This window comes from Brassica napus, unplaced genomic scaffold (genome assembly GCF_020379485.1).
Source record: "Brassica napus cultivar Da-Ae unplaced genomic scaffold, Da-Ae ScsIHWf_1109;HRSCAF=1576, whole genome shotgun sequence".
NCBI classification, from domain to species: Eukaryota; Viridiplantae; Streptophyta; class Magnoliopsida; order Brassicales; family Brassicaceae; genus Brassica; species Brassica napus.
The window spans coordinates 53,462-75,030 of NW_026014533.1; the positions used below are offsets into that span (position 1 = coordinate 53,462).

General features: G+C 35.8%; 2 protein-coding genes across 2 annotated transcripts; both read right to left on the reverse strand.

Annotated features, from left to right (window-relative positions):
- Positions 1–948: 948 nt before the first annotated feature.
- Positions 949–3,944, reverse strand: LOC125595986. The gene is made up of 5 exons (XM_048771349.1): positions 2,843–3,944; positions 2,402–2,587; positions 1,592–2,119; positions 1,042–1,138; positions 949–997 (listed from the first exon to the last, which is right to left on the reverse strand). The coding sequence occupies exons 1-5, from the start codon at positions 3,942–3,944 to the stop codon at positions 949–951; spliced, it is 1,962 nt and encodes a 653-aa protein (XP_048627306.1).
- Positions 3,945–6,086: 2,142 nt separating this feature from the next.
- On the reverse strand, positions 6,087–9,870 carry LOC125595987 (UPF0481 protein At3g47200-like). Its single transcript, XM_048771351.1, has one exon. The coding sequence runs from the start codon at positions 9,368–9,370 to the stop codon at positions 7,871–7,873; it is 1,500 nt and encodes a 499-aa protein (XP_048627308.1). The 5' UTR covers positions 9,371–9,870; the 3' UTR covers positions 6,087–7,870.
- Positions 9,871–21,569: the final 11,699 nt, after the last annotated feature.

Below are 21,569 nucleotides of genomic sequence, written 5' to 3' on the forward strand. Positions count from 1 at the left end.
CAGTGTAATTAAATATCATTAGAATTAATGTGAGCGCGACATATAGAAAATTAATTTCTCAAATAATATTATAGAGATTGTCACATTACTCTTTTTTTTTTTTTTTTTTTTTGTCATCAAATACAGACTCATACTGACTCTGTAAACCACTCCGGTAGATTTTGATCCATGTGAACGACAAACAACGGTTGTTTCCTGGCACTGCGTGCTAGGCTATCCGCTCTTGAATTTTGCATCCTTGGTACATAGATAATCTCCGAACGTGTGAAAACCTCTTTCAGGGACTTAATATCTTCCAAATAACTTGCAAATGCGGGCCATTCTTCTGGTTCCGAAACCATCTTCACCAACTTAGAACAATCCGTTGCAAATGTAACCTGAAACTGGCGTAAATTTTTCATACATTCCATTGCCCAAAGTAGTGCTTCTATCTCCGCATGTAGAGGGGATAGACAAGCTCGGACATTCCTTGCTCCTAACAACCCATCAAAGCCTTCTAAAGTACTTAGCCAACCTTGCCCAGAGAAAACTTCATTCTCCTTCCAAGAACCATCTGTAAAACACCATCTCCCCGGAATTGATGGGAGAGTCGTAACCTCAACATGGGACCCTATCCTGGTCTCGGTCAATACATGTGCATTAGCCCAAAGTGTTGACTCTGTTTCTGCTAATTTGAGCGTGTCTCTTGGATCCATGTCCATATTACTGAACACTTTATTGTTCCTTCCTTTCCAAATATACCAAAGTATCCATGCAAATTGATGGTCCTCCATCGGGGGAGAGACTCTCCAGAAGAGATGATCCATATTTGTAAAAAGGGAACTCGTTGGGAACATAGTTGGATTTGATGGTATCTTGGAGAGAGCCCAAACCTGAAGTGCAGGAGGACATTCAAAAAACACATGATTGATCGATTCCTCCTCCGCTCCGCAACGTGCACAGCAGGTGTCACCTTGTATTCCTCTCGCTTTCAGATTCTTCTTGACTGCTATACAACCTGTAACCAATTGCCATAAGAAATGTTTTAACTTTGGGGGGCACCGTATTTTCCAGCAGAAAGCCTTCAAAGCATCAACCGTGGGTCCAAACTTTAAAGGTGGTCTTTCCCTGTCTGGATAAACCCGTTCGATCTGATATCCTGATTTAACCGTATACTTCCCATTGTTTGTGAAATGCCATCCATCCCTGTCCACCATCTGGGTTTTACTCAGTGGTATACTTTCTATAATTTTTACATCCTGGGGATCTATCATAGCCCTGAGTGCATGCGAATTCCATGTCCGCGAAGTAGAGTCAATAAGAGAATCCACTGTGAGGTTTGGATCGAAAATATGTTGATTTTTATTTGCTGGTCTCGGGCGAGTGGTTGGGAGCCATGGATCGTTCCATACAGATATAGATGATCCTGATCCCACCCTTTTGATTAGTCCTTTGCTTACCAGAGATCTAGCAGAAACTATACTCCGCCAACCATATGACGGAGAATAAGAGCGAATCGGTTCCAGGGGTGATGCATTCCTGTAATACCGTCCCTTAAAAACCCGGGAAAATAATGTATTTGGCTTCTCGATCAAGCGCCACAACTGTTTACCAAGCATTGCTGTATTAAAATCTGTAATATCCTTGAAACCTAAGCCCCCAGCTTCCTTATCAAGACACACTTTATCCCATGATTTCCAGTGCATACCTCTTGTCCTTCCCCCTGGGCTCCACCAGAATTGTGCGACCGCGGTCGTCAGTTTTTTAGTTGTTGCCTTAGGTAAACGGTAAACAGACATCACATGGTTTGGTAATGCCGTTACCACAGATTTAATAATCACTTCTTTTCCTCCCTTTGTGAAGAACTTAAAAGTCCAACCATTAACCCTATTATTTAGCCGGTCCTGCACAAAGCTAAAAACCTGTATCTTGGATCCTCCCAAATTTTCTGGAAGACCTAGATAAGATCCCATACCTCCAAGATTCTGAATTCCCAATATATCTCTTAAGTCCTGTCTAGTTGATTCCTCAATATTGTGCCCGAATTGGATAGAGGACTTATCAAAGTTTATAAGCTGACCTGATACAACCTCATATTCCTTTAAGATCCTAAGGATAGTATGGCATTCCTCTTTCAAAGCTTTACAGAAAAAAAGACTATCATCCGCAAAAAGCAGATGAGATATCGATGGACATGCTCTAGCTACCTTCATTCCCGTCAAAAGTTTCCTTCTTTCCGCCTTTTTAATATTTGCAATTAGAGCCTCAGTACACAGGATAAATAAATAAGGTGATAAAGGATCCCCTTGTCGTAAACCCCTATGTGGAACGATAAGTCCCCGTGGCTGTCCATTAAGTAGGACCCGATATTGAACCGATGATATACACTCCATCATTAATGTAATCCAATGAAAATCAAAACCCATCTTCTGTAGGAGAGCCTTTATAAAATCCCATTCCACTCTATCATAAGCTTTACTCATGTCCGTTTTAATTGCCATATATTTTCCTTTGCACGCCTTGTTCGTCCGTAATCCATGAAACATTTCCTGAGCAATAAGAATATTATCAGAGATTAACCTTCCTGGCACAAAAGCTGACTGAGTTTCTGAAATAAGAGAAGGTAGACATATCTTCAATCTCTGACACAGAACCTTCGAAATAATTTTATACCCAACATTACACAGACTAATCGGCCTCAGTTCTGTCATCCTTGTAGGCCTCTCCGTTTTTGGAATCATACAAATATTAGTAATATTTAACCTCGGATCCAATGTTCCAGTAACCAAAAAATTATTCACCATGTCCACCAAGTCCTTCTTAATAATATGCCAGGAGTGTTGAAAGAAAAGAGCTGTCATACCATCCGGTCCTGGTGCCTTCTCTGGATGCATCATAAAAAGGGCTTCTCTGACCTCATCCTCTGATGCTACTCTTAACAGACGTTGGTTCATTTGAGGAGTAATACCTGGTGATACCTCTGTGAGAAAGTCATCAAACTCCGTTGGAGAAGTGGTAGTGAAAAGCTCTTCGAAATAGTCCACTGCCACTTTTTCCACACCCATATCTTCCGTAATCCAATTTCCCAAAGCATCATATAAACCCACAATCCGATTACGTACCCGTCGTTGCTTAGTCAAAGCATGATAGAATTTTGTATTGAGATCCCCAGATGTATACCACGTATTCCTACTCTTTTGGTGCCAATACTCCTCTTCATCTTTATATGCATCTTGCAACTTCTTTGAGACCTCGATAATATCCTCTTGAGATCTAGAATTATCTGTTTGTACCTCTTCAAGAGCTTTTTGTAACTCATTAATTTTGTCCTTCCCATAAGGAGGATTATTTTTCCGCCATTTAGCAATTTCATGTCGACAATTACTAATTTTTTCCACTATCCCAGTTTCCCTTGTTGCACTATAATCTGACCAGCCCATTGTAATTGATTCCAAAAGACCTTCTTGTGCAATCCATCTTTTATCAAACCGAAATTGCCCTTTTCTCCTAGTGACTTTATCATTCAGATAAGCCACAACTGGGCGATGATCAGAAGCCACCATCCCTAAGTATTCTGTAAAAGAACATGGAAACAAAGTATGCCACTCCTCATTTGCTAAAGCTCGATCTAGACGACATCTTACCGTAACTGCCCCTTTTCCTTTTCCCCTTCTCCCTTGCCATGACATTTTATTTCCCCGTGCCGGAAATTCCAATAACCCAGTATTCCTTATCATATTATTAAAAGGAATAAAAGAATCCGCACTCCTCAGTGATCCTCCATCCTTTTCATGATTTCCAGTAATCTCATTTAAATCCCCAATGATGAACCAGGGTTCTGAACGCGCAAGTCCATATCTCGTCAAACGTTCCCACACTTGTTCTCTTAATTTTGGAACAGGATCACCATACACAAACGTAAGATAAACCGTCTTTCCGTGGGTCACCGCTTCCACATCGATCATTCTATTACTAGAATATAAGACTTGGACCTGAGAATCATTGTTGTAAAAAAGCGCTAAACCACCACTCCTTCCCAATGGATCAACCGTGAACAAATTATCAAATCCAATATGTGCTTGGAAATCTTGAACAAATTTTGAGTCTTGTTTTGTTTCAGATAAAAATAAAAAATCCGGTTTATGTTTATACCATATCTCTCTTAGATAGCTCATAGTCCACTTGCTTCCCATACCTCTACAATTCCAACTAAGCACTCTCATTTAAAGTTATAAATAAAAACTCCCAAGAGTTTAGCGAAATTAGGTTTGATGATACCCTGAAATCCCAACCACCAAGAAGCAATAATCCACCGAACTCCCAAATTAACCGTCATAGTAAACAGCTTCAATATGAAAAAAATAGACCCTTGCTCCATTCCAAGTCTATACATTATGTCCAGCTCAACCTCACCCTTTAAATTGGGTCCAATAAAAACCATAATAGAGAAACCAAACATATAAACTATAATAAAGAAACCAAACAGATAAATCACACGCTTCACGTACGACATATATAAGTCTGTGGAAGCTCCTGAACCAATAACAATGACTGAACTGTATGTTCCCAAAACGAGCACTTTAAGCCTCTCCAAAGAAACTCTCTGCAACTGGTTTAAAGAGACCAGCCGCAGGCCTCGAGTCCGTGCAGCCAAAGCGTTCTGCTCTGTCCCGAGCCACATCCCAAAACCAACAAAACACATATGTACCAACTCCTTTATTTCCCTCCCATGAACATCAAATTGCATAAGTAAAAAATTCTGATCCCTTCGTTGCAACGATTTGAAACAAATCCAAACACCAAAGTCAACAAATTTATTCCATGCATTCCAACCCCCAAGCAAACTACAAATTAGTAAGCACCCTTTTAAAACCCAAGCATACCATATTTGGCTCCCATAAAGTCCAAAACATCCAAGTAAAACTGCATTAGTAAACATTACCCAAAAAATTAAAAATATGAAAACAAAATGTACGGAACCACTAAGACACATAAGCCTTTTAACCCAATCATGAGATAAGAAAAAATCCTCCTCATTAGCACCCTGAGACCATCGCATTAACCCCATGTCATTCAAAGCAGACCCCACACCCATTACAGTGACCATTGTCACTTGGCCGAACTGGCTCCTCTCCATATTCTTGTCTAATGAAACCAATATCACCGAACTTAAAGACGCAAGATACCATCCTCGAGCTTGAAACACTTTTCTTATATCCTCATACCAATAAGCATCATGCCAAGCAAACAGTGCATATAAATAGTAAAACCTGATTGTAAAGCTATCTCGTGTCCAAGCAAAGTAGAACACTACCCTTCCAAAAGCAGCAATGAGAACCTGCTCACTTCTGCTTGTGTCCTTTATTAAGCCTTGAGTTGGGAATAATATAGTGAAAGTTTGAAAACTCCTTGTCATCCAAGAATACGTGATCAGCAGCACAGGACCCTTCCTACCCGATCCACCCCTATCTCCTCTCTTCCAACCTAGGAACCGCAAACCACTCCGGAAAATGACCATCAATCCAAATCCCGATCTAGTACCAAAAGTTTCCCTGTCCTCCTCATCCCTTGTAGCCTCTCCTCCTCGTAAAATGAAGATTACCAAGTCCAATCCTTGTAAGAGATTATCGCAACCCCTCAAATCACCTAACCAGATCTCCCGAGATCGATTAAACCCACAAAATCCCTCACTAACCCGAGACTCCTCCTCAGCTTCCCTATAGCATAAAGCCCTCTCTCCACCCTCTCGGATCCGTCGCCGATCCATAACTCGCCACCGTGAAAAAATCATCTTGGAACCCTAAAAATCGCTTTCGCCAAAGTCATCGCCGATATCATATGATATTTGTCACATTACTCTTACTGTGTAATTTGTTTTTTCTTTTAAATATGATTCCCCCTTTATTGTTTACTACTTTCAGTCACCTAAAAACAATTATTTAGATTTATAATTTACCTATATAAACATTTTATTTTCTGTACAAAAAAAAAATATATATATATATATATATAAATTTTTTTTATTTGAAAATATATTTATATAAATTCTGATATATCATATTAGATAAAGAGAATCGGATTTTCAAATTTATGTCATATTATACATTTATATTGAATAATTTAATTTCAAATTCAGATGTGACACCATACTTGAACATGAACATTATAGAGAACTAACATGATTCTTTGAGTTATGTGTTCCACGACTCTACTATATTTGAATCTATAATGTTGTAATATTTGCATGAGTCTAATTAAAGGAGAAGATTGTAGTTTGCTGTCGTGTCGTGGTCTCCTTTGAGTATTCTCGTGCTAATTGAGATGAATCCAAGCCATTGGAGATCCACCACAACTAACCAATATATCTCGTTTTCTAGATCTTTCTTGTCTTCTCTCTAGATCTGGTCACCAGAAAGGTAAGGAACCCTAGTTCTCGTTTTCTCCATCTCATTTTCTCTTTTATCTTAGATCTCTCTTCCCAGTTCTTTTGGTGGTAGCACCAATCATTTCTCTTGTAGATCTGGTTTAATGAAAGCCTTATGTTGTTGATCGGCTTCTTCCTTCCCTTCCCTTGGCAGATCTAAGGCCAAGGTGGTAGCACCAATCCTTTCTCTTGTAGATTTGGTTTCATTCTCGCTTCATAGTGAGAGTTTCTATTGGCAACATTCATACCTACGTGTTATCTATAAGCATACACATATTTTTGATAAGTGAACTATATCACATATATACATATATATATATATATATTGTATTGTAATATGTGAACACCTAGATCTACTCATAGGTTGCTAAAAGGAATATGGTGTATTATGATTTAGACTTGTATGTGGGTGTTTGCATTGCCTGGAAGCATATGTGGGTAGTGTATATGATATATGACATGGCTTAAGGCCTATGTGTGTTGGTGGAGCGTGATGGAGGTATGTACATCTCGGGCGTTGCATCAATTCTTGTTGGATCATGTGGAGACCTTGTGAGGTTGCATGATTAATTGCTGGAGCGGACATGTGGTGTGCCTGTGTGAAGTTAAGAATGTGGTAACACGGATCACTTGGAGACAGCGTGATTTGGTGTGCTCGTGTGAATGTGGTGGTGCAGATCACGTGGAAACATCATGATGTGGTGTGATCGAGTTAAGGAGTAGAACTCACGGAGACCACGTGGTGGCGTGGTCTCATGTTTGCACCGTCGGAGTTTATCCTCGTTTCTTGGTGATTGCTTTTGATTTTTTGGATGTTCTAGGTAGAGCTTTTGTTATGTTGTATGGTGAATGTTGGGTAATGATTTTGGGGCTCGTAGAGCATCCCTCATTGAGCTTTTGTTAAAATGTTCACCCTCCTTCCTTTTCTTTTTCAAGATTCGGTTCACATTGATAGGTTTTTGTCAAACGCGTCATGTAATCCTACTTTGTTAAAGACATTGTTTCAGTCTTTGTAGCTGGAGATAAGTGTCCTGATATCGCCGACTATTTCAATTATACTGGGTCAGGATGTCACAGAAATATCACGTTGTAGTTGCAGTATTAGTAAACAAGTCTTTCGAGCATTTGAAAAATTCAACCACCAGCAATTGCATGGATTAAGGTGCAAAGCCGAGTATAGAGACGCCATTAGCTATAGGCGATCTGAGCTTTACAATCAAAGTTATTAGGAGTTCCAGATCATTCACGCAGAGAAAACAAAATGCTATATTATAAAACAAGACAAATAATAAAAATTTAAATACAGTTCATGTTTATAAAGACTCACTATAAATGAGTGCAGACAATGGCAGACACTATACATAAAATATATAAACATAGATCACAGTTATGACTATGACGCTTTACTGCGAAAGATCACAGTTATGTTTACAAGTCAACTGAAATTCAAATGCCTTTATCAAATGGTTACTTACAATGATGAAGATAACTGAGGCCTCCGAAAATAGTCTGGAGTATTGAAAGCAAAATAGCTGCCAAAACAGCGAAAGATGATAGAACAGTCCAAGGAGAATCAAAGTGAAGGTGCTTGAACCTTGCACACTCCACATTCCATCTGTTTGAAGTGTAATTGTTAATCCCCTCGAACTCTTCTTTCAAGTAACTATTACTCATGTCGAAGGCAACATCTTTGCAAATGAATTTGAAGAATTGAGAGACGTCACTCCCATTACCAACATAGTTTTGTATGATTCCTTTCTCACTAAGATAGGTAGCATCTGCTTCGTCATTCATCAAACATCCCATGAAAACCACATAGCTGGTTATATTGTTGGAACACTTTGTAGATAACTGCTCAAAAGCAACACAGTTTAGCAAGACCGAACTGATGAATTCATCAAACACTATTGGTGGTATGTGAAGCTCATTTCCGTTTAGTTTTATATCCAGTATTGTTTCTTCCCGCGAGCTTCTTCTCGGGACATAGCCACTAGTTTTCTTTGAAGAAGGTTGATAATGAGAAGCCTTAAATTTTATTCCCTGGAGGCGTAGTCTATTTGCTGAAAGGATCAGTCTCGAATCATCATAATGAGAATTTGATGGTCCTTTCTCAGGACTCTGAGAAGTACCATTTATGAAGTTCTTACGAATCAGATCAAGCAAATGTTGTGCTTCAAGGTTCTGAGATTTTGTTTTCTCAGCCACTGAAAGGTTAAAGAACTTGAATGCAAGTTTCTCCAGATTTACAGATATTTTTGATTCTTTCAAAAGTGTGTTGAGAAGAATTAAAGGAACCTGATTTTCCAAAAGCAGAAGATCACTCCGGATGGTGGAGAGGATCCATGGCGTTGTCAGAATACGATCATTTGGTGACTTCTTACTTGAGAGAACGTGTCTTGATATGAAGAAGAACAACATAAGAATGAAACAACCATCGAGGAGCATCATTTTGAGGAATTCCGGTTTTATAACTACTAGCTTCTCAGAGTAAGAGTTCCGGATAGCTGTCTCCATTTGAATTATTTTTCTACCCAAAGTGTTGGTATCGACACCATCTTTTGCCTCACCAAGGAAAAGTTTCAAATAACGATGTTTATGCTCCTCGAGCATTTGGAGATGCTCTTTCCCGTGATGGTAAGGACCTATTGACACTATCTCAGGCTCATAGCCCTTGTGATGGTTCTTCTTCAGGCTTTGGGGAATCTTGAATATGCTACACGAACCTTCCCCTTTTCTTTGAAACTTCGGAGATTCTGCACCAATATGAATGAGCATATTCATCTTTGCTAATATTTCTGCAAACTTCTCATCATCATCTTGGTAACTGATTTCATGCTTGTTTGAACTCTCTGCTTCATCAATATCTTGTTCGGTAACTTTTGGCTTCCTTGAACTATTAGCTTTTTCAACATCTTTATTGGGGCTTTCAGCTTTTTCAATATCTTGTTCAGTAATTCCTTGGATCATGTCTCCCCTCCCGAATAGAATTCTCAAAATCTTGTTAGTTTATTAAGTCTTATTAAAATGAGCTTTAGAAGTTTTTTAGGGAACAAAGGAAGGAAACTGAGATGAAGACTGTGAAGTGAATGCATAGATCGAGAGAGAGAAAAAGGAAGAGTCTTTCAGGTTTAGAAATTACCACGAAGCACCAAGTTTGTACTGGGAGTGATGATAGACACTATAAGATATTTATATATCTAAAGTCCTAAACACATTAAATATAAGATATTTAGATAACTCCTAAATACTAAGGACTTTCCTATTTCCTAATCCATAACTCGGTAGGAAATAGAGAACTTGATTCTCAAGTTATTTAATTGAATTGAAATTGGGTTACTCTTTATTTAAATGAAAAAGGATTTCGTTAGCTGATCTCCCAAATGGCATGTTAGCATGTCCTTGAGAACGAATCCTTGGTGATTTTGACGTCATATTTGACTTATCAAAACAAGTCATCTTTGTCATGTCACTTTTTCGGCCAGTCAAATTATAACGTCCACTTAAATTTTGTTCTCAAAAATATTATGATTGCAATTTTGCTACAACAACTAATGTTTTAATCATGACCCACCCCTTAACTCTCTCAAGCCCAAATACTCTCAACTAACCAAATAGCAGATGACCACCGAGTAGATATCTATATATATATGTAGATACCGAGTAGGGGAAGTATCACATAAGAGTTTGAGATTGAGACTTGAGAGCTTAGTTTTGAGTGAGTTTTTCTAAGGCAATAAAGAAGAGTAATTTCTTTGAGATCAAGTTACGTTCGATCCTTAAATTCTACATTTGGTATCAGAGCTTTAGGACGAGATGGGAGATATCATCGTTGCAACCGGGAAGACGAAAGACAGTGGAGGATCCTCTACAATAAAGTGTCCGATGTTGAGCTCCACAAACTATACCATTTGGGCTATCAGGATGAAGCTTGCGTTACAGATACACAAAGTTTGGGAGATCGTGGAAGGTGAAGAAACAACCGAGGGAGACAAAAATTGCATGGCCAAAGCTTTATTATTCCAATCTATACCAGAAAGTCTTATTCTTAAAGTTAGAGAACTCGATACAGCAAAAAAGGTATGAGAAGCGATTAAGACAAGGCATGTAGGGGCAGAAAGAGTCAAAGAAGCTAGGTTAAAACCTTAATGAATCGCGTTCGATCGACTCAAGATGAAGGATAATGAAACCATTGATGAGTTTGGAGGAAATCTTGCTGAGATTTCATCTAAATCCTCGGCCCTAGGGATAAGCATCGAAGAACCTAAACTCGACAAGAAGTTCCTATCAAGCCTCCCTCGTAAAAAATACATCCACATTGTAGCGTCCCTCGAGCAAGTATTAGACCTAAATACTACAAGTTATGAGGATATCATAGGTCGTTTGAAAACTTATGAGGAACGTATACAAGAGAATGAGGAACCACATGAAGATCAGACCAAACTCATGTACACAAACAATGAGGGTCCAAACCAAGAGTATCAGAGAGATTACAACAAGAACAGAGGACGAGGATGACGTTGGAATAACAGAGGACGCGAAAGAGGTTGCAATACGTGGAGAGATCCAACAAATATCACGTGGTATCGTTGCGACAAGATAGGGCACTACGCGACGGATTGCCCTGATCGATTTTTGAAGCTACAGGAAGCTCAAGAGAATACCAATAGTGAGACACATGATGCGGATGAGCTTATGATTCACGAGGTGGTGTATCTAAAAGAGAAGAACTGTCTACCAGACAAATGCGAGGCAAACTCCAGAGCAGAAAACATATGATACTTAGATAATGGGGCAAGTAATCATATGACAGGAGACAAGAGATATTTTTCTGAGTTGGATAGTTCAGTCACCAGAAAAGTGAGATTCGGGGATGACTCACGCATTGATATAAAGGGAAAGGACACCATATCTTTCATAGATATGAACGGAGAGCCAAGGAAGATGACCAACGTCTACTACATTCCGGAGTTGAGAAGCAACATCATTAGTCTCGGACAAGCAACATAGTCCGGATGTGATATAAGGTTGCGAGGAGAGAATCGAACAATGTGTGATCAACACGGTAAGTTGCTTGTCAAGGCACAGAGATCACAAAATCGTCTTTATAAGGTATGAATGGGACTCAAGGCGCAGCTAAACTTAGCATATATCAGGGAATCAAATAGATGGCATGCAAGACTCGGGCATGTTAATCACAACACGATGAAGACGATGATACAGAGAGACCTAGTCAGTGGAATGCCGAATGTTAATGTCGAGAAAGAGATATGCCCTTCTTGTCTGTTGGGAAAACAAGTGAGAGGCTCATTCCCTCAATCAACTACGTTCCGAGCCTCGAAAGTATTACAGCTGATACATGGAGACCTCTGCGGCCCTATAACACCTAATACACAAGCCGGAAACAAGTATATTTTTGTGCTCATTGACGATCACTCGAGATATATGTGGATAATTTTGCTCAAAAAGAAAAGTGATGCATTCCAGAGGTTCCAGAAGATGAAGAGTATGGTGGAACAAGAGACGAAGGAAACGATATTGATGCTCAGAACAGATAGAGGAGGAGAATTTGTGTCCAATGAATTCAATGCATTCTGCGAAGACTCGGGTATAAAGCAACATCTCACAGCTGCATACAGCCCACAACAAACAGGGTGGTGGAGAGGAAAAATAGGGCTCTACTAGGGATGTCACACAGTATTTTAAAGCATATTCATATGCCAAACTATCTGTGGGGCAAAGCCATACGACATGCAACCTATCTCTTGAACATGATATTGACGAGAGTACTCAATGATCAGACGCCACACGAAGTCTTCCGATCAAAGAAACCTAACATCCAACATCTACGCATCTTTGGTTGCATAGGATATGCACAAGTCGAGAATGTGCATCTTAAAAAGCTCGACGACAGATCACATATGCTTGTACATCTGGGCACAGAGCCTGGATCAAAAGCATATCGACTGTTGGATCCCGAGAGACAAAAGATAGTCGTCAGCCGAGACGTTGTGTTTGATGAATCTAAAATCTGGAACTGGAATAGAGATGAAACAGATCATAATGGCGACTTTAATGTTACTCTAAGAGAATTTGGAAACCATGGCATTGAAGGAATTTGTGTTGAGAACGATCAATTCGTAACAGAAGCTATAACTGATAATGGCGAACCTATCGTGAAGGTTCCCGAAGAGGAGAAGGTCGAAGGAGAGTCTAGTGAGGATGTAGCTGAAGAGATACCATTACAAAGAAGTGAGAGACAAGTCGTGAAGCCCAAATACCTTGAGGATTACGTTTTGCTTGCAGAAGAAGAAGGAGAAAAGTTATTATTGATTCTTAATGGCAAGCCAGAAGGCTTCGAAGAAGCAAGAAAGATAACGTAGTGGATATTAGCTTGTGAGGATGATATACAATCTATCATAAGGAATGAAACGTGGAGCTTAGTTGATCTTCCACCAGGAGTAAAACCAATAGGTTTGAGATGGGTTTTCAAAATCAAACGAAACGGTGATGGAAGTATTAACAAGTACAAAGCTCGTTTGGTTGCAAAGGGGTATGTTCAAAAGCATGGAGTTGATTTCGAGGAAGTGTTTGTGCCTGTTGCTTGTCTAGAAACCGTACGCTTGCTTATCAGTTTGGCGGCAACTAAAGAATGGGAGGTGCATCATCTCGATGTCAAGACAGCATTTTTACACGGAGAACTTCAAGAAACGGTGTATGTGATATCACTCAAATTATCCTAAGGAGTGAATTACTCTCTGAAATAAGAGGTTCAGATGTAGTACTTAGGGATCGAATCCATAGAGACTCTAGGATTACACAATAGATTATGGTTTTGGAATAAATCTAGATTAAATGGTTTATAAGTTTTAGAGCAGTTAATGGAGTGGTGAGCAAGAAGTATATTGCTCGATTGATTTTTTTGGGGTTGTTAACAGTTGGGAGAAATAGTTAGATTCAGGTATATTCTCAGGTGTGATAAGTAAAACTTAATTTGGGTTTTTAGGGGTTTAATATTAATCATTTTTGAATTCAAACTTTAGATATAATCAATCTGATTATCTAATATGGATCTCGGATTTCAACTCTCGTATGTTAATCACGAGAAAGTGTCGATCGATTATTCGTTATGAATATCGATCGAGACACCTTTCAAAAAATCGATCGATAGGGCTATCGTTGCGTCGATCGATACTTCTTCCAGAGAGCTTTACGGATAGGTTTGATCTAAATTCTCTAACTCACTAAACCAACTCTCGTCTGTATCTAGTCAGTTAGATCATGCTAGTTATTTTCAGGTATTGAGTCAAGCAATGGCTTGATCCCAATTTATCCTAAAATCTAAATTTAAAGGGTGATCAATCCTAAATTTAGCTTTAAGCATAACTGGATGAAAGAATTATATTTCTAAACTCTCTAACAATTGTTGTTGTCAGTAATACATTTATCAACCTATTGAGAAACCAAAATCTAACAATAAAGACTACTCAGACATATTCATGGAACACATAGTTATGATGGTCTGAATAATACTTAAACAAAATGAGTAAATAGAGGAAGCAACAAAATGAATAAAACAAAGGAGTTCAAGATCTTCTCTGTTTTGCAATGTTGATCTATCTCTCTAATTATAAGCTCTCTCCTTTCAATGGTGGCCTCTTTCTGCCTCCAAACTAGGTCTAAAAAGGTCTCTAGGCAAGTCTGCCTCTAAAATGATTCAAAACCCTAATAAATAGCCTAACAGGCGGCCATGGACTTAACATGTAATTATTGAAACTTTTGTGAAATTTTAATTCTTCTAATTTGTCATTAACTCTCGGGTGGCTTCGCCGTTGATCGACATGAAGGGTTCATCATCGATCGATATTCCTTGGTAACAATTGGTCGATATTCAAACAAATAATCGACCATCCAGCAAAGCTCAGAAAGTCTCCAAATAGCTCCAAATACATCATTTTCTTTCAGATAGTACTTGAACCAGTAATTTCTATAAATAGACTCTATATAGTAATAATATATCTTAAAACACTCATAAACCATGGTTAAAAATGGGTAAAATACATGGTCTATCAACTTTATCCAGACTTACTCTTTTGCTTGTCCTCAAGCAAAACACAACAGAGCAGTCTCTCCGAGAGAGGTTTAAAAACATGAGGAACTCACATGATTTATAACTCAGAATCATCACCTCTACAATATTGCAATCCATATCTTAAAAGTCCTAACCATAAAAGCAATTTACACCATATCCTAGCTTAGCAACCAAATTCATCTAGCTAGCAACTTAAACAAATTTTGTCTAACATTCCCCTCTGCCAACCTCATTTCTTTGCGTAAATAAAAGTGTAGGTTTACCTTGGGAATATCAATCACAGGATGCAAGGATTTTTAAACAAGTATCTGGATCTGCAGGTAAAAGTTAGTTCCTATCTTTTCTCTCTTCTAATTTCTCTCTTTAGTAAAAGTATGCTTATTGCAGGTTCATTGACCAAAATTGGACAGGCTTCCATGAATCAAGCCTTAATGGATGTTGCCACTAAGTCTTGTTCACTTCTTTTTGACCTATATCCAATAATTCATATGAATCAAACCTTGATGATTGCCGCCACCAAGTCCCGTTCGAATTCTTTTTGTTGGAATCCTTACGAAGCAAGCTTTAATGGTTGTAGCCACCAAGTCCTGTTCGGATTCCACCTAACTAACACATAGTTAATATCATTTTTTTTTTTCAATCTACCTATAAATCTAAGGTCAAAATAGAGAGATAAAAAGTGATAAATCTACACAAGACTTTACCTTTCAGACTTGTTTGAAGAATCCAATCCCATGTATACCAAGCCACAATAAAAGCAGTTTTGTCAAGTTTAATGTTGGAGGTCAACTTTGGTTCCTTCAAACAATCTCAGCAAGTGTGTGTTGGGGTCAAAATTGGTTACAATGGAATCAATATCTGAAAGTCCGTAAAAATCAGCAGGAACATTTTTACAAAAAGTAATCTTCTTAAAGAAATCTTTACGAAGAGCCTTGCGGTAAAATCTTGTTCAAATCTCAATCGAACAATTAAATACTGATTGTCCGAAGGCAACAGACATGTATCCAAATCGGCCATGGACAAGCTCAAGTATGGCCATCGGACCATGCACAAGCCAAGCTCGGTCGCTACATAGCGATCGAGCTCAAGCCAAGCTCGGTCACTACGTAGCGACCGAGCACGTAGCGACCGAGCTCTCCCAAAAAGTCAATACGACACAAATCCATGTATTCTCGTCTACTCTTTAATACTATCTCCTGCAGGCCATGGCTAAACCATTCTATGTTTGTCGTCACTCGAAGTCATCAGTCAAACTTTACGATAAAAACCGCGGGAAGTTTGTTTTTATCGAAGAAACCGTAATAAACATTTCGAGTCGAAGACGGCCCAAGGAGGCCTAAAACGCAGCTCGAAGCCCACTTACGATTTCTTAAACCAAAAACCCATAAGCCGTATGACGGTTTATGCTTGGTTCGTAAGAAAAGGATAGATGTCAAGTTTTCGCGGATAAATCTGAAGTTTCCGAAGATAATCACGAAGATCGGGAAAATTGGAATATCCCCATTTTGAGCTATGACGGCTTAGGGGCAGGAAGGGAAAAGCATAAACCGACCTAGGAGCGAGTATATAAGGAGTCCTAGGCGAGAGGCAGAGGAGATGACTTTTTGAGAGCAAACTTAGCACTTAGAGCAATTAGGCAACTTTCCGTTTTTGTTATTTCGAGCTGCGACTCAACTAGGTTCTGCAGTCTTAGGTTATTATAACTTGGGAACTCGCCGACAGCTCTTGTAGCCGATGCTCCTACCTTGTTGTAAACGCTCATACGCAAATTTGGAATAAGACTTCTTTTTGCTCTCTTTTTACGATTTCTTATATTTTCATCGTTTTCATTCTCGTATTCGGATTGTTTGGGGACCTCTGGGATATTAGGGTTTTTCTAAATTTCCTAATTTAAACGAAAATCGACAGTGCGAATTTCGGTTTCCACAGTTTGGCACTAGAAGGAGCAGGGCTACGGATTACTCTAACTCATAGCCGCAAAACGCTTGATCAAAACAATGTCTGGAAATACGAAAGACAAAATCGCAGTTCGCAACAACACTGGTAAGACAACTCCAGCAGCGACTGCTCATATGCATAACCACCATTAACATTAATTTATATATAAATATTGGTCAAATAATTATATATATATATATATATATATTTACATACATAAATTTATAGTTTTAAAATTAATTAGTTTGGAAATACTAAAATATTGTATTTGTAAAAATAAAGATTTTATAATGAGAAAATATGAAAACAATGATAAAATATTTCTTTAGCAACAAAAACAATAGTAATTATTAAACATAAACAAAATTTAGAGTTGGGTTAATTTTTATTATTTACATTGAATTGGGTTACTAATTGAATTTCTTAAAAAGATAAAAATCAATACTATTAAAAGGGAAGTAGTCCTAAAAAATCTACTTATACAAGGTTGTTGCACCTGTATATTTTTTAGTCTAACCTATTGTATACAACTGAATATTAATAAATATCCCCTATTATATAGCAATTAAATAATATCTTCTAACATTTAAGTAAATCTCACCCACTTTAATAAGATCATAACAACATATATGAAATGTTTCAAATGGTTATTTTACTTAAATCAACTTCCTTCAATTTAACATATATACATATAAACGGCACCGAAATTTCAATATGTAGGGGTCATTGTCATATATACCATCCTCTTCCATTAGATCAAAAAATTTCTTACGAGATCAACTTTTGAAATATAAATGAGCCATGTCCTATTAAACATTATTGATCAAACCTGAAAAGTATTTTCCACCCAAAATTTTATAAAACGAATCAATGAAGTTTGCTAGGTCTGGGGTTTTTGGGCCTAATTAGGTATTTAGAAAAAATATTATTTGGGTTCGGATTGGTTTCTTTCGGATATGGATGGTTTGGACTCCATAATTCAAATACCTATAAAATATATGTTATTTTTTTTACGTAACGGGTATGGATCCGTTCAGATATTTAGGACTCAAATAAAACTCGATAAACATAAAAATACTCGAAACACGAAAAATATCTAAAATCTAAACAAATACCCGAAAAATCAGAAAATACTCAAAAGACCTAAAATTGTACTCGAAATTTGACCGAGGAACCAAAAAAAATACCCAAAATTGTATCTGAATACCCAAAAATATATTTTTAAAATTTGAATTTTTACTCGAAATCCAAAACTATAACCGCAAATTCAAACCAAAAACTCAAAAATATATGTATACCAAAAACATATCCAAAATACACAAATATATCTAATATACACAAACATTTTGGGTACTTTTGCTCCCAAACAGGTTTCAGGTAGGTCTCAGACGCTAACAGAGACCCGTATTTCCAAAAACAAATACGTATTTTTCTCTGAACCCGACGTGAACCAGTATTTTCGAGTTGATTTTGGTTTGGTTTTTGGAGTCCATGTAAAATACCCATGCGTACGAGAGAATTACATAAGATTTATACAAAATTTCAAATAAACTAATTCATGAATTATATAAATTTTTTAAAAATTAGTTCTTTTATATAATTCGACTTTGTAACATAATAATGTAAAACAATCACAAAATACTAATTTATATCAAAATTTGCTATAACAAAAGAACCCGCGCTTGAAAGCGCGGGTCGAAATCTAGTTCATTCTTAAAAACTGTGTAATTGTCAATTATTTTGGCCGAGGAAGAAACAACTTATTCCGTGAAATAAAAAATGTATATTATGCCTTGTAACTTCTATAAGTTTGATAAATCTTAATGTGGTTCTAGAGTTTGATCCACATCATGGACATCTTTTTCATTTTAATTTGACAAATCGAAAACTGGTCATTTTAATTTGATAACTAAAAACAGAAATATTTCAGTTAGAAATCGTCATTTAAAATATTATAGATCTTGTTTGAATAAATAATATAATTTTTGTTCAAAAAAAAATATATATTATTTCTTAAATATAGTAGAAGTTTGCTCGTTTGTAGGGATATTCAGTTGATTTCTTCATCATGTTTAGTATTTTTTTTAATATAAATTTCATATAAATGTAAAGTAAATTACTAAACCGAATCCAACAAAATATACCATAGATATACTATCAAATATAACTGCATGAAAAATATTGTTATGAAGATTGCAATTTGTTAATAATGTATTAATTTTTTTCTATAAGAGGTTGTTAGATTAACTAACAAATCAAATCTAATCTATTAAAAGAGAAGTACAAATTTAAACTGTTCCTTGGTTTTGCAAGTTATTTACAATGGCATGCCACTAAAGTTATTAATTAACCTACCTTTTAGGATTCTTTGTCTTTTCATCTTTAATTAATGTATTTCTAACATCAAATTCTAACTAAAAAATCATGAAAACAATAATTAATAAATATAACTTTTAGTATTATTTGTATTTTCCAATATATATATATATATATATATATATGTGTGTTTGGAAATAATTAATTATACTAGAATTTAATCCGCGCGCCCGCACGGATGTATTTTTCAAAAATATGTTGCTGTTTGTTTTTCGTATCACTATTAGGATTGTGCAAAAAACATGAATCTGAAAAACCGATCCGATCCCGATCCAAAAAGGTAGTATCAAATCTAAACCGAAATTGATTAAATATTTGAATTATTCAAAATTTTAGTATTTAGAGAACTGAAACCGAATCTGATCCAAACTAAAATATTATGGGTACCCGAATATATCCGAAATAGATTTATATACTTATATATATATATATTAATTGTTTTTAGATTTAATGTATATAAAAACATCCAGAATATAAAAGATATTTTTAAGTTGGTTTAAATACTTGAAAATATATACAAATTGTCAAAAGTAGACATCTAAAATCGTTAAAGTGTACTCAAAATACCAAAAATACTTAAAATAATTATTAATTCTCTATCCAAATATTTAAACCGAATCAATTTATATGTTAAGTTTAGGTATTCTGACAGATGTTATTCAAATTTATATGTAATATATTATTTTGCTTATAGATTTTGAGAAATTTAAAGTATATAATGAATTTTAAAATTTTAAAAATCATTTAAATGGATTATCCGAATCCGAACCTAACCTGCAAAGATTCGAACCGAACCCGGATCAAAATTTAAAAATATCCGAATGGGACTAAAATCTTTGACCCCGAAAATCTGAAATCCAAAGAGACCAGACCGAACCCGAATGAGTATCGTAACACCCATCCCTAGCCACTATTATATATCATATATGTATCATCATATAATTAATCGTATTTTATACATACCATCATATAAGTAATCATATAATTAATAATATTTTATAAATATCATCATATAAATAATCATATATATTATATTTATAAAACTTAATGTGAAATATAAAAACCATAATATAAGCTGTTGTTTAAAATTGAGCTTTGTATTATATTTTTCTTATATATATTGAAAACATTTTTTTGATAATGGTTATTGGAAAACATTTTAGTAAAAATCAATTTTTGAATATATGTATATTTTTTATTTGAAATATATATATAAAATTTATTTTAGACAAAAGATGTTTTAGGTTATTAGATTAGACCATTTTTGTATATTTTAAAGATAGTCTAAATATATAGTTTCTCGTAATATAATAGAATTCACATAAGCCCATTAATACTTTTTTTTCTTAATATACTGCTATTCCAAACAATATAATGGGCAATTCTCATAAATAGACTATTTTCAAGTTTTGGTCATAAAAGTAGACCACAAAGAGAAAAGTGACCAAAATATTTTATTTAATAGGTAAAAATACCCTAATACCCTAGATATATAAAATAAAATAAAATAAAAAATAATAAAAAATTATTAAAAAAATAATTGTTTTTTTATAGTTTTAGATAATATGTTTTCAAATTCGAATTTTTTTATATATTTTTTTTAAAACATTTTTGTTTCGAATTTTTTTAATTATTTTTTTAAAATTTTCTTTTTGTAATTCGAAACTACTTTTTGAAACTATTTTTAAAATTTTTATTTTCAAGTTTTTAATATTTATTTTTTATTTTATAAAATTTTAAACTTCAATCCCAAATCTCCACCCCTTAACTCTAAACCCTAAGGTTTAGATTAGTTAACCCTATGAGTATAAATATATATTTACCTCTTTAATGAAACATTTTGGTCATTTTGATTCTTAGTCTATATTTGTGACTAAAACTTTTTAGTGCTATCTTTGGGTTTTTCTCCAATATTATATATTTTTTTTAAAATGTTATTTATAATTCTAAATAATTTTCAAAAGTACTTATATTTTAATAAAATAAATATTATTTTATTTGTTCGTGCAGATTATTGTAACTAATTAGGAAGGCATCCGTCATGTTTTAAGGAAATCATGAGATAAGAGAGCCAGAAAATATCTACCTTGAAGAACAAAATACGTGGGAAGAAAGTTTTTTTTTTTTGGTAAAATGTTAAATATTATACCAAGTTTTTAAGTTTGCGACAGAAATTACAAAGAAAACTAGTAGCGGATTACATAAATTAAACTAAACACCAGCGGAAATTAAACTAAACTAAAAAGATTCAACCCGCAACTGGAATTCAAACTTTGATTACGAACATGATTTGAACAAAGATCTACATGTAACTAAACATCTTTAGCTTCGCTCGACCACCTCTAAACCGGTGCATTCCGCTAAATAGTTCAGTTATCCTTAGATTATCAATCCCCGTTCTCAACCATTGATAGAAAGCATTCGAGGGTGGCGTTCACCAAGTTTCCTTGGTTGCCGGTTCATCTTATGCCATCAACAGAGTAGCTGGATTTTGATGATCTTCTCACGCTCACAATCTCAGCTGACATCAAGCGCATAGTTGAGTGAATAGACCCGAGAGTTCAAACTGAAACAACCGGACTGGACGCCATGGCGTGAGCACTCAACACCTAACAAGAAAGTTTAGGATGAAATAATTAGGTAATATCCTGTTGCTAAGATCTGTTGCTAAGATTGCGCGAGAGATTCTTGCTGTTAAACTTACGATTTTTACATAGATATGTTAGTTAGCTAATTATTGTGTCCATATCTAAAATTTCTATT

Excerpts from the sequence above, each read along its gene's own strand:
- LOC125595986 (XM_048771349.1), bottom strand. The coding sequence starts at position 3,944 with ATGATCGATGTGGAAGCGGTGACCCACGGAAAGACGGTTTATCTTACG. Across the intron at positions 1,139-1,591 it reads TTTTAATACAGCAATGCTTG|GATATCAGATCGAACGGGTT; the intron begins GTAAACAGTTGT and ends CGGTTAAATCAG. Across the intron at positions 998-1,041 it reads GCTTTCTGCTGGAAAATACG|GTTGTATAGCAGTCAAGAAG; the intron begins GTGCCCCCCAAA and ends AATTGGTTACAG.
- LOC125595987 (XM_048771351.1), bottom strand. The coding sequence starts at position 9,370 with ATGATCCAAGGAATTACTGAACAAGATATTGAAAAAGCTGAAAGCCCC.